This window comes from Canis aureus, chromosome X, assembly GCF_053574225.1.
Source record: "Canis aureus isolate CA01 chromosome X, VMU_Caureus_v.1.0, whole genome shotgun sequence".
Classification (NCBI taxonomy): Eukaryota; Metazoa; Chordata; class Mammalia; order Carnivora; family Canidae; genus Canis; species Canis aureus.
The window spans coordinates 112,086,646-112,100,903 of record NC_135649.1 but is presented as its reverse complement, the minus strand read 5'-3'; the positions used below and the strand labels follow the sequence as shown (position 1 = coordinate 112,100,903).

General features: G+C 44.3%; 1 protein-coding gene across 2 annotated transcripts in view; it reads left to right on the top strand.

Annotated features, from left to right (window-relative positions):
• Positions 1–10,524, top strand: part of GRPR (gastrin releasing peptide receptor) — a 49,399-nt gene extending 38,875 nt beyond the window's left edge. The window contains exons 4-6 of one of the 2 annotated variants that reach the window (XM_077887437.1): positions 1,354–1,705; positions 3,761–4,140; positions 7,714–10,524. In XM_077887437.1, coding sequence (XP_077743563.1) covers positions 1,354–1,705; positions 3,761–4,140; positions 7,714–7,753 — 772 coding nt within the window. In that variant the 3' untranslated portion in view covers positions 7,754–10,524. Of the gene's footprint in view, positions 1–1,353; positions 1,706–3,760 lie in introns of both variants that reach the window. The other variant, XM_077887438.1, reaches the window with a different exon arrangement.
• The last annotated feature ends 3,734 nt before the right edge of the window (positions 10,525–14,258 follow it).

The window sequence follows — 14,258 nt, the reverse complement described above, 5'->3', positions numbered from 1 at the left end:
AGCTCCCCTCCATCCAATCTTGCTTCCTTCCCTTTTGCCTTTCACAGGTATTACTCCCCAATAGACTTCTTGTCCTCCTGGTTTCATGTCAGTGTCTGCTTCCTAGAGCACTCAGCCCAACACAGGGGCGCATAATGCTCAGAATCCAGGAGGGACCCAAATACTGCAAGAGAAGATGAGGCTGAAGGAGAGAAGGAAGGCAGGGGAAAACTAATTTGACAATCACAGGCATGCTTTTTCAGTGGGCTATTTGTTCTGCACCCTTTGGAAAAGAGAAGAGGGAAATGTAAATACTCAATGACTTCAGGTTCCGTAAACTGCATTTGAATACCCAAATTGAAGGCTTTGCCAAAAACAAACAAACAGGGCGCCCTGGTGGCTCAGCAGTTTAGCACCACCTTCAGCCCAGGGTCTGATCCTGGAGACCCGGGATGGAGTCCCATGTTGGGCTCCCTGCGTGGAGCCTGCTTCTCCCTCTGCCGGTGTCTCTGCCTGCCTCTTTCTCTCTCTGTGTCTCTCATGAATAAATAAATAAAATCTTTTTTAAAAAGGTAACCTTCTTGTCCCTCTTGTCCCTGTGTCCTTTTTTAAAAAAGATTTTTATTTATTTCTTTTAGAGAGAGATAGAGTACGGGGGGGGGGGGGGGGCAGAGAGAGAGAGAGAGAGAATCTCAAGCCGACCTTGTGCTGAGCACAGAGCCTGACATGGGACTTGATACCATGACCCTGAGATCATGACCTGCTGAAACCAAGGATCTGACGCTTAACCCACTAAGCCACCCAGGCACCCCACCCACCCACCATGTCCGTCTTTAAACATGCTTGTTATTAGTTTCTATGGCCCAAGAAGAAAAATGAAAGGCACTTTAGCTTTTCTGAGAAATATACTTACAATTAAGAGAGATTGTGGGTGAAGAACCAGGAGCACGTGACATCCTTCAGAGCCAGGACTAGGATAAGGAGGGCGAGGTACTCAGGTATAACATTTTTTTTTTAAAGATTTTATTTATTTATTCATGAGAGACAGAGAGGCAGAGACACAGGCAGAGGGAGAAGCAGGCTCCATGCAGGGAGCCCGACTTGGGACTCGATCCTGGGACTCTGGGATCACGCCCTGAGCCAAAGGCAGATGCTCAACCACTGAGCCACCCAGGCGTCCCTCAGGTATAACATTTAGGGAGGCACTCGCTGTCATGGTTGTGTGAGTAGAGTCCGCACTTGCATGAACCTGGGAGTGAGCACCTCCTCAAATATTGTACCCAGGTGCCTGGCTTGCCTCACCCTAGTCCCTGCCCTGGCATCCATAATAATATTAGGCAATTTACGCACAACATTCGCTTTTTCCTGCCCCAGGTACAAAGCCATCGTCCGGCCAATGGATATCCAGGCCTCTCATGCTCTGATGAAGATCTGCCTCAAAGCTGCATTGATCTGGGTTATCTCCATGCTTCTGGCCATCCCGGAGGCTGTGTTCTCTGATCTACATCCCTTCCATGAGGAAAGCACCAACCAGACCTTCATCAGCTGTGCCCCATACCCACACTCTAACGAGCTGCACCCCAAAATCCACTCCATGGCTTCCTTCCTGGTCTTCTACATCATCCCACTGTCAATTATCTCTGTCTACTACTACTTCATTGCTCGAAATCTGATCCAGAGTGCTTACAATCTGCCTGTGGAAGGGAATATACACGTCAAGAAGCAGGTGGGTGCTTAGAATTGATTCGTTTCCTCTTTAGGGATTTGATCCCTTTTGCACCCCACTGACAGGTAGTATTTAGGTGGTCATGTCACCTGATTCTGCAATTAAAGGAGGTGGGTAATCTGCAGGCAGATGGGAAATGGAAACTTCTAGCCACAGAAGCCCAAGAATTCAGGTATCCTTTATAATCTTGCTCTCTTACTAAAGACCTAAGCTAGGGAGGCGTTGAGAATCTGTAAGATTTGAAGTACAGTTTTGGTTTTTTGGGTTTTTTTCTTTTTTTTTTTTTAAGAAATATCTGAACAAGCATTGTTAACAGAATAAAATGTTGAGACTCAATGGGATGTGACTTCTTTTAACTCCAGTCACATTGTTTGGAGAGGAGGAGGACTACCACACGAGGACAAAGCAGAGGGAGCAAGAAAATGAGGCTGGTTGAGGAAACAGAAAAGTTCAATTAAGATAGGCTTACATTGATTTGAGTTCAAATCCAGACTTCATGACTAACTCGTTTACTCTTTCTGAGCCTCAGTTCTCGTACCCATGATATAGGGTGATCGCTCCCTATATTGTAAGGCTGTTGTAAGGTTAAAAGCCAGAGCACATACGTGACCTAGAGTGCCCATTATGCAGAATGCCCTCCAAATGCATTAGACTCCCTTCCCCATCCCCTATAACCCTGCAAAATTTCTTTTTTTTTAAAAGAGAGACAGAGAGAGAGGCAGAGACGCAGGCAGAGGGAGAAGCAGGCTCCACGCAGGGAGCCCGATGTGGGACTCGATCCTGGGTCTCCAGGATCACACCCCGGGCTGCAAGCGGCGCTAAACCGCTGAACCACCAGGGCTGCCCCCCTGCATAATTTCAAACTTGAAATATGAATAGCAGAAACCAGGGGCTCCAGCTTTCTCGATTTTGTCAGTTCTTGCTTTCTAGCCCAAATGTAGATCCTGTGGTATTTATGACGGAAAAAGCAGAAAGATGCCCCATCCGTTTAAATGTACAGCCGATTCAGTGGGTGGCTTCACCCTTTAAAGTTGGTTGGTAAAAAAAAAAAAAAAAAAAAAATTGGTTGGTTTTTTTTTTACTTTCCTCAATTATGAGGAGAGAGGGGCAGTTTTGAGTGAAACTGTCTCTGTATTTGAAAGACCGCTCAATAGTAAACATCCATTGTACCTAAAATTCTTTTTTTTATAAAGATTTTATTTATTATTTTTGCATGATAGACACGCACACACACACACACACACAGAGAAAGGCAGAGACACAGGCCGAGGGAGAAGCAGGCTCCATGCAAGGAGCCCAACGTGGGACTCGATCCCAGGTCTCCAGGATCAGGCCCTGGGCTGAAGGTGATGCCAAACCGCTGAGCCACCGGGCTGCCCCCTAAAATTCTTTAATAAGAAAGATATCTGCCCTTGCAGTAGTAGCAGAGGGTGATGGAAGCGAAAGGAGATCCTCAGCCCACTGTGTCTAAAAAGCTTCCTGCATAGTTTAGCCCAGAAAGAACTTGAGATTAAAAAAATAGTAATAGGAAGTTATTTTGGTTTGGCCAATGAGAAAGAACAAAGCTGGCTGGTTTTTTTTTTTTTGAGCATCAGAGGAAATAAGAAATTATTAACTGTGGAGCCAAGAAAGACATGGAGTCATATGGCTGATAAACTGCACCAGTGCTCTCCTGAGGAAAAAAGAGGTCACTTACCAAAATTTCATTGTGCAATCCATTCAAGCATGTAATCAACTTTGTTTAAGGATCTGTTCTCAGTGGCACGTTCTAACTATATTCCACTTCATGGATTTCTACTTCCTGACTTTTCCATTTCTGTGTTTCTGACTCTCCCCCCTTTTTTCCATCTGTTTCGGTTGTTCTCTCATTTTATTTGATTTTCTCTTGTCCTCCTTCTCCCATTGAACTCTTTTTCTGTGGCTCTGTGAGCTCATCTATTCCCCCCAATTCTTTCTCCCTGTTTTCTTTTTCTCTGTCTGAATCGTTGTCTCTCTGCATTCATCCCACACTGTCCCTTGGTCCCTCTGTCTCTGCGTGTGTGACTCTCTCCTTAGATTGAATCCCGGAAACGCCTTGCCAAGACAGTGCTGGTGTTCGTGGGCCTCTTTGCCTTCTGCTGGCTCCCCAACCACATCATCTACCTGTACCGCTCCTACCACTACTCCGAGGTGGACACCTCCATGCTCCACTTCATCACCAGCATCTGTGCCCGCCTCCTGGCCTTCACCAACTCCTGCGTGAACCCATTTGCCCTCTACCTGCTGAGCAAGAGTTTCAGGAAACAATTCAACACCCAGCTCCTCTGTTGTCGGCCTGGCCTGATGACCCGCTCTCACAGCACCGGCAGAAGCACGACCTGCATGACCTCCTTCAAGAGTACCAACCCCTCTGTGGCCACCTTCAGCCTCATCAATGGAAACATCTGTCATGAAGGGTATGTCTAGGGGGACCTTGACCCTGTCGCCCTAGGGGGTCCCTGGTTTTACTTTCTGGCTAGTAAAGAACCCTCACATCTGTTGTATACCCTCCAACGACCCCTTGGAAGGCTATGAGTGTGTAGGCAGGTTGCAGAGAAGCCCAAATGGATTGCTCTTATGTTTGAAAGGCCCATCAAGGCTTACGTTTTCCATTTCAACTTGTGAATGCTTCTTCTGATGTAGAGCCAATTTCCCCCTTTTTAGAAAAGGGAACAAATAAGAAATTATCATTTTAAGCACCAAGCGCTGATATACAAGGATGGCCAATTAAGTCACAGAAACTATATGAACAACCAGATTTATAAAGCAGAAAAATTATACATTAGATGTCCACTTTGTGAAAGACTCTACCTTGTTATTTCTTTAAGCAGAAACTAGCGCTTTAAAAATATGATCTGAGTCATTTTTTAGGAATACTTATAATCACAAACCAAGAAACTGGTTTTTACACTCAAAACATGAAAGCCAACCCTATGACAAAGTCCCATGTATGAGGGACCATTCTCAAATTGATAACACCGGAAGTCAGTCTAAAACAAATCCTTGAGTCTTGATTGTTTTTAAAAGACGTTACTGGGGACACAGGAGAAACACTCAACACATCATTTTAAGGCAAAAACACAAACAAACACATAGACACATATACCAAGATCCATGCGAGCCTGTGGATTGATTAGCTCACACTCTGACTTCTAACTCGGCGGAGATCCTTCTTGGTGTTACCCCATTTCAGTCATCCATGGTATAGTTAGCTCTACCACAGAAGAGAAATTCTTTTGGGAAGAACTGATTGTGTTCTCAATTCATCACTTATAAGTACATAAAGTATAGTATTTATTTTTGGTATACAGGTTTTCAGCCAAGTGTATTTACTTAGATTTGGCTGTTCTTGTCTGCTACGTTAAAGCAGTAATTTCATATGAAAAAAAAACAAAAACCAGATCACATCTGAGTGGAAACAGAAACATGTTTACATTTAACATATGTTTACCTAAAGTCTGTGGGAGGAAATGAATAAAATTTCAGTAATATGTATTTCTGTTTGAAAATGTAGAAGTAATTTACAGAGGGCTTAGCTTTAGGAACTGACTGTAAAACAGCTACAGATACATTAAGTTTCTAAAGAGGAGGATTTATGAAATAGCCAAGTGCAGAAAAATACTGGACTGAAATCTTTTTATTTTTCTCAGTAAAGGAATTTGACTTCTCTTACTTTAGAAACCCTGAATCAAGTTTTTCTTGACTCTAGGATAGGCCAATTCTGAGAGACTGCAAACATGTTAAGCCACTTTCGGATAAATCCAAATTCTGCAAACGTGCCCTAATGTGTATCCCTTACATCCAAAGACGGTTTTAGTTCTGGTTTTCTCTGTCCAAGTGAGAAGGAACTGTCAGCTCTCTTTTTTCCACGTGGCCTTTCATCTCTTGATACAAGGAAGGGCTCTCTGTCTACAGAGCTTTAGAAGTTAGGATGAAGACGGTTGTAAAGATCCGTGTTTACAGTTGTATTAGCCGGAGTGAGACCTCTTCGCTTCTCCCTGCTGCATGCACTTCTGTACCGTGCCCACCTGCTTTCCTGGGAGTCCACGATGACATGGGACAGTCTGAAAAGCAAGACAGGTAGTGAAGCTGAAAGAACCAAGATTTTTAACTGGACATCCCAACTCTGTCTCTAGCTGTGAGCTTAGCTATCGACTTCCCTTCTCTAGACTCATTTTTTTCATCTCTAGAATGAGAGGACAGGACTAGGGTCCCTCTACTGCTAAATTCCTCTGAGCCTTGTCATTGTTTCTAGTTCTGTCTCTAAAGCGTTTATACAGCCCACCCGCTCACAGCTGTCCCACTTCTGCTACCTTTGTAACAACTCCTCTTGGGAAATCCTCCAACGGACAGTCTACAGTCACGGTCACGGTAGTGGAATGGAAGAAGAGGGACGATTCTATCACTTCCAGGGGCTCACTGGAATAATCCACATGAATAATGCCCCATTAGCTTATTATGTTTTGGAATTAAAGCTGAAAGACACATAAGGAAACATATTGCTCAATCTCCTCTTTATACAAAGGGTACTTTTCCTTGCTCACCTCCAACCTCCCTGCACCTGTTACCTTGAACTCCTACTCCACAGTTTTACCCTTGGATTTCTTCAAGACTCTTGAGTGTAAGTGACTTCATATCTAGTTAGGGGCTACAGTGTCTAGCATTCTGGGTACTTAGTGTGACTTGTTCAAGCACCTCTGATCTACCTGCTTTCACAGACATTTGGGCAGTGGGACTCATCTTAATGACTCCTTCAGGTAACATCGCGGCGTAGACTGTGTCAGTCTCCTTCGTAGCTTCTGGACAAACAGTGAGGGGATCGAAGCCTAGGTCTAGCTGTGTGTCCTGAGGCAAATCTTATCACCTCTTTGTGACTCCTAAATGAAAGGATTGGAGAAGGCCACTGCCAGCCAGTGACCCAGGACTGGTAAAACTGTTCTGTGAATCAACTGATGGATGGGTTCAAACCTTCTTATCGGGATGGACTTAGCTTGGCCTTTCTCTAGGGAAGTCAACTTCTTATTCCACCTCAGGAACCTAAAATTACGGTGAGAGACACCCCATGCCCCATGTGAGATCACCTCCCTGTTAGGGCAGAGCGTGGCAGGGGCTGGAGCTAAGACATTTCACGCCTGGCTTCCAGAGATAATCACGTTTAGCGCTTATGTCTTTGGCAAGGAAAAAAAAATCAATTTTTGCTGTGGAAAACCATCTGTGTTTATTCAATTGACAGACACTACCTTTCAATCTATCTTAAATTGAGCCTCCCTGAGGCAGGCAGCTCAACAGTGATAGATTAAGCAATAAACCAGGCAGTCTTCCCACCAACGGCTGCTGCTGGCAGGGAAGGCGCAGCTGCTGTTAGGAGCGATCTTCCACAGCAAGATGATCCTCCCTGCTTGGCGCAGATGAGGCCCCTCCTTGTTGGTGATTTGATGAGTCCCCATAAATGTGGATAGCTAAACCCTGTTCTTCTGGCTGCCTCACTCCGCCACCGAACCTGGCCTTCTGCCTCATTAACAAGCCCCAGATTTCCCTCTTTGCCACACAAACAATTTGGTTTCATCTTGAAGGACGGAGAACCCGTAGGTAAATAAACCATTTAGAGGCTGCTTCAGATGAACCGAACTCAGCCTGTTAGGAAAATGCACACGGGACCGAAATAAAGGAACTTGTCCACAGGACACAGGCACACCGAGGTTACTAAGTCTTGGTTTATGCCAAAAGTCGAGGTGGTTATTGGTTTCAGAGTCTGTTCATGTCCCAGATGTCTTCTACTAAGAGAGATTAGCTTTGTTTGGGGACTACAAGTTGAATGACACCCTCAGTCTGTGGACTAAACGGGAGCTAAGTCACTTTCCCAAAAGCCAGATAGAAATGATCGCCCTGGGACCCTGACCATATGAGAGTTGAATGAATAGTACTCACTTCTGTGGTGGTGAGATGGGAAACAGGCAAACGTTCTTGCCATTTCTGCCCTTCACATCCAGGTCCCAGAGGAGCTGTTGTTGGAGAGTGGCTCAGAACTAACCCTGGGTTGCTGGGAGGAATGGAGCACATTTTGCACATTTGTCTAACGTTTGGCTGAATTTTCACAAAATGGATTAACAGCTGAAAACAAAGAAAATATTCACCCTCCTGGGGCCAGGCTGTGTCAGCTATCCAAAGAAACGAAGCTCTCACAAGCTCTAGTTTATTCTGTATGTGACGGTCATTCCTCTCGGCCCCCACCTTGGCAGCCCCCTACCCCCTCAACACAAATACAGTAAGTTTAATATCAAGCAATCTCTTACCGGGACTTTGGCCTTCAAAGACACCCTTTTTTTAGGGAGGGCCAAGCGTGAACTCCAGCTGAATATATCCAGTGCAATCAACAAATCGCACACTGAAAACAGACTTTTCTTTTGTGAAATCACGTTAGAAATGCACTCAGTGGAATTTATCTAATTTTGTAAAAGTTTAAGAGCCCCTGGGTTAAAATATTCCATGTCCACGATTAATTCCAAAAATAATTTCCATTACCTAGTCTTCATGGTCTATAAAGCACTTTTATATCATTGTCTCGTCTAATCCAAGCCTTCCCTGCTGGCCAAAGAGCTGCTTAACATCCTTTACTATGGACATTTGTAAATGACGTTTACTAGAGACCATCTACGATTAGATTAAGAGACCCAGGGAACCGTGAGGCTGAAGCACGAAACTACAGATGTTGAACCATATTTGACCTACAAAAGGGTGATTTCATATGGTCCAACGTAATCTGATTTCATTTCTATTCATGGCCGTTCCGTGATATTGAAGAACGGTGTGGTCATCACTTTCCCAGTTTATAGGATGGTCTGTGCCTACAAAGTGAGTCTGTTTAACTCGGCCCAAGGCAGGGAACCAAGTGGTTGTTGGCTTCCCCAGAGAGGCCTATTAGCGGGGACAGTGGTCCATGTCACACTGAAGTGGAAGTCTACGAGAAGAAGGGCGGGATCCTTGGGAGCAGAAACACAAGCTACAGAACACATCGTATCTGTGGGAAACCTCAGTGCAGTTCTGTGGCTCTAGAAGTGTTGGAAAGGAAGGGGCCCGACTTCACCAAGCACCAGTGACGTGCCAAATGCAGTGCTGAGCACATTTCTCTTCTTGTTCACGAGCACCTTGAAAAGTTCAGTTGGTGAGGCTGAGGCTCAGGGAGGTCACTTCACTCAAGGTCACATGGCACAGCCGAACGTGGCCCCGGATCTCTTAAGACCCCATCCATTCCACTGCTCAGCATTGCTTCCCAAACCCTGCGCATGTGAGGAATTAGGTTCACGGTAACTGACAGTCCCATGCCCTACTGTGGCTTCTGCCCTAAGGCACGAGCTCCCAAGGAGGTTGAGGGACATACACAAGGGGATGGATGATGTTCCTAAGCACATAAGTGAAGGACTTGCTGCAGCAGAGGCCGAAATATAGCACAGAGTAGGTGGGCAAGGAAGTGCCTTAGTTCAGCTGCCCCCAGAGACACACTTCAGTTGCAACTGGAAGCCCTGGGAAGAATTTCCCACCCAGTTCTGGGACTAACCGAGGAGAAAAGAACCCCTGGCAAACAACCATATACAGAGGACCCAAGCGAGAACAGTCCATCCGGGCGGCCTTCTTTGAATTAGGATTAGCCTCGCCCCCGAACAGGCGGTTTGCCAGAAGCCTGGAGACCCAGGTCACATGAATAGCCTTTATCAGAAAAATACGTCCTGGACTAAGTTCTGAGCACAGGTGTGGACTCCGGTATCTGAGTGCCTAGCCCTAGTTGCCCTGCTTCAAGCTCCCATACCATCGTCTCTCTGCTCGTTCTGAGCTCACATTCTAGAAGATATTTCCCTTTTTTCCTCCTAATTCAAAATTCATTCCCAGAACCATATAATGACATGGAAGGACTCACATAATGTTATGGTTTTTTAAAAGGATCGTTTTAATGGACAGTAAAACTTCACACATTCAACACCTCATTAATTCCCAGACAAGCTTGAAAATTTTGGTATACCTCGGGATTTCAGTGTTCAAAGTACAGTACATAATTTAGGACTGTTGTCAATCCAATTTTTTTCATCACTTTGCTTCAGTTTTAGCCAGTGCTATTGATATATCAATAATGTATGACATTAAGAAAATGAAACTGATTTAAAAAAATGTTTTCCCCTGTAATCTGGAGTTAACAGACTCAAACACAGCCCTTCTTGCATCCAAGTCAGCAGAATTTGGGGTAATAAAATTGGTTGAAAAGGTCTGAGTTGTAAAAATAGTTGGCACAAACTCCTTTATGTCATTTTCTGTTTTGTTTTAAATATTAGACTCATATTTTGTAAATTATAATTGTACTTGTTACTATTAACTGTAAATATTTATTGCATCAGAAATGTGCTCTGTGTTAAAATAAGTCAGAACAAGTTCCAGGTGTGGTACTTAATATAAATAATGTCATGCCTTGGCTTTGCCTAGACTCCTTAGACTAATGAATTATTTATAAGAAATTCACAATATTAATATGAATGATTCAGGTTTTTTTAAATGTGCAAACTTAACTGTGTGACCGTGTGAAATTCTGTCTATGAAGTGTGCTCATTGGTTGTATTCTTGTTTTTCAAGAGGTTTCTAATGCTTCTGTCACATTGTACATGGTCTGTGTGACATTAAGTCAAATCTGTGTAGCTGAATATTTAAGTCATAGGAGATAAGAAATGTGTTTTATTTCTTAATATAATAAGGCATAATTTATTAAATGGACAGATGCATGTATTCAATGTTCAATAAAAATAAAGCTGTCACATGGATGTAGTTGGTGGCCATCTGTTCCAGGGCTCTTCTTCTGTTCCAGAACCATCTATATTAGAATCACCCAGGCTGCTTGTTGCAAAATGCCGATTCTCCCAATTCCCAATCCACTGGGAACATCTAGGGGTTTGGCCTAAAAATCGGCACTTTAAAACAAGCTCCCCAGGTGACTCCTCAGAACACAAGGGGTTTGTCTCATACTTTTAAAATATATATTTAGCTTTTGAATAAGTAAGCTTTCCTCATGATTCAATTTTTCTTAAAGATTTATTTATTTATTTATGATAGACATAGAGAGAAAGAGAGGCAGAGACACAGGAGGAGGGAGAAGCAGGCTCCATGCCAGGAGCCCGACGTGGGACTCGATCCCGGGACTCCAGGATCGCTCCCTGGGCCAAAGGCAGGCGCTAAACCGCTGAGCCACCCAGGATTCCCTTTCCTCATGATTCAAAATTGAAAGCATAAAAAAGGTATTCAGTGAAAAGTCACGAGGCTACCTCACAGTTCCCAGCAGCCATCACCACTCCCTCCCATGAGTGACCACCGTGGCTACGCTCCTATATGCGAAAGCTACCGGACGCTTCTTACGCTCTCGCAAATAAATACAAATATGTGTTTTCCTGCAGCCCACCACCATTTTACAGAAGTGGTAACATATATGCATTGTTCTGCCCCTTGCTTGCTTCACTACATACCGTTCCTTGGAGATCTTTCCGTGTCATCATACAAAATTCTCTCATTCTTTCTTATATCTGTACAGTATCTCCTACTTTATTTATTCAGTCCCCTGTTGATGAACATTTAGGTTGTTTCTGGTATTTTGCTATAATGAATTGTGTTGCACTGATTAACATCCATAATCTCCTGCATGAGCAAGCGTTGCTATAGGAAAACGTCTTAAATGTGGAGTTGGTGGAAATCAAGATCATATACTTTTTTTTTAAACAAATATAGAAACTTTTTTTTAAGATTTATTTATTTATTCATGATAGAGAGAGAAAGACAGAGAGAAGCAGGCTCCATGCCAGGAGCCTGACGTGGGACTTGATCCCGGGACTCCAGGATCGTGCTCTGGGCCAAAGGCAGGCACTAAACCACTGAGCCACCCAGGGATCCCCAAGATCATATACTTTTGTCATTTGACGGTCGTTCCAAATTGCTCTCTTTAAGGCTTAAGTACCAAAGTTTGAGAACCTCTGCTTTCTGGAATAATAGCCATCAGAGAGCAGGAAATAACACAACTGGGGGCACCTGGGTGGCTCAGCAGTTGAGCGTCTGCTTTCGACTCAGGACGTGATCCTGGAGTTCTGGAATCGAGTCCTGCATCCGGCTCCCGCATGGAGCCTGCTTCTCCTCCCTCTGCCTGTGTCTCTGCCTCTCTCTGTGTCTCTCATGAATAAATAAATAAAATCTTAAAAAAAAAAAAACACACAACTGGCTGCAAATGGGGGCTGTCAAAGGTCCCTGCACTCAAGGTGAGAAGAGGTAACCAGGCATGCCTATCAAATACGGTGAACAAATTCCTTGAGGGGCACACTGATAGCCATGCCAAGGAAGCCCCAGAGTGCAGGGGTGTATATAACCACCACCATGGGGTCATCTTGGGAGAAGGCTTTCTGGATGTATAACCCACCGTTAAACTGTAAATGGTGCCTGAAAGTGTCAGGGTTTTAAACAGCTAAAAGTGGTGATTCATGATTGTGCCTGCAGTAGACCTTGCAGCTCTAGCGTTCCTGGATAAGATGGAAGATAAGCAGACTAAAATCTCTGAGACGCGCAGGGTATAAAAATCCAATTGACATTTAAGGTTGGTCCATGGTACTTGCTGAGAGCTCTACCCAAAGCCCAGATGAATTTTCTTATCAGAAACTCTAAACTCTTTGTAAGCACGCTGCCTACCATGTCAGAAAAGAAGCTTCATTGATGCACAGATTGTAATATTGAGAATTTAATATTCTCTTTAAAGTCTCGGATTTCTGAAGTTAGAAAATACCCCCAGAGAATGCCCAGACACAATCTCACATCTCACAAATGAGGAAGTCAAGTAAAGTGTCATGATTTGGGTTTCCATATGGTCATCAGACTTTTAAATAATGAAAACAATTGGCGTGCAGATGACATGGGCGAGGAGAGGTTCATCAGGCTCTTCTGCTAGAGGGAAGGTAAATCTATTCGGGGCTACCTGGTAATACATCAGGCAGAGAACCTTCCTGTTCACTGAGCTCAACACTGATAAACTTTAGCTTCTAATACAAGAGATATCGGGTAACATCTTACCAAGAAAATGACACAAAAGCAGGCATCTGGTCCTTTGAATGTGGACTGAACTGTGTTCAAGGTTATAAAAATGAATTCTTAAGAACACATCCCCGCCCTGCTTCCTAGAGCTGGGAGCAGGGAAGTCAAGCATTTGGCTCCAGGTCACTTGTTAACTATGACATCTACCCAGTATGTTTCCCAGTGTCCCTTCCCACCTTCCATGACAGCCCAGAGCTTCTCAGAGCCTCTCCAAGGGACTAGACTAGCTCTGACTCACCAGCGTGCGGTTTGCTAGAACGGTCTATGTGCATGGGTCCACTCTCGAGGAGGTTTCCAGGATATTGCTACTTAAAGTACCATCAGTCGACCAGCAATATGGACATCACCTGGTTAAAAGTGCAGGCTCTTGGAACACCTGGGTGTCAGTGGGTTAAGTGTCGGATTCGATTTCAGCTCAGGTCATGATCTCGGGCTTGTAAGATCAAGCTCCCTGTCGGGCTCTGGGCTCAGCACAGAGTCTGCTTAAGATTGTCTCTCTCCATCTGCCCCTGCCCCTCTGTGAGCATTCACTCTCTTAAATAAATAAATAAATAAATAAATAAATAAAATCTTTTTTAAAAAACTGCAGGCTGTTGGTCCCTGCCCCAGAACTCTTGTATTAGAATTTTAACAGATCCCCAAGTGAATCCTATGCATATTAAATTTGTGACCACTGGGACACCTGGGTGGCTCAGCAGTTGGGCGTCTGCCGTTGGCTCAGGGCGTGATCCCAGGATCCGGGATCAAGTCCCTCATGAGGCTCCTTACACAGAGCCTGCTTCTGTCTCTGCCTCTCTCTCTTTCTGTGTGTCTCTTATGAACAAATAAAATCTTTTTAAAAAATAAATAAATAAATTTGTGACCACTGACAGATAACATCATTTACTGTGAAGAAATCCAGAGTGGGCTTGATACTTTTGCTATGCCAGCTGGTGGTGTCCACACATTTCCCCCAACCTTCTGGCTTGAAAGTCTCAGAACCTCTATCCTCAGGTGGCCAACGTTTACCACCTTAGTCATTTAGACCTAAACTCTGTCCATACCGAGTGGCCAAATCCCTGCTCTCCAGGGACTGGGAGTATCTGAGTTCAGGACATGAGCCTTGCAGGCCTCAAGTCATCTTAGAACTCACCACACAGGGGATCCCCAGGTAGCTCAGTGGTTAAGCCCCTGCCTTCGGCCCGGGCTGTGATCTTGGAGGCCCGGGATCAAGTCCTGCATTGGGCTCCTTGCATGGGGCCTGCTTCTCCCTCTGCCTCTCTCTGTGTGTCTCTCACGAATAAATACATAACAAAATCTTTAAAAAAAAAAAAAAAAGAACTCACCACACAATTGATAATCTTTCCTTATGGTATACTAATGAGATCAACTAAAAGTGGTAGTTGCCTGTTGTGGTCAAGTCATGCCTTGCCCAGAAAGACTAATTTTACTTGAT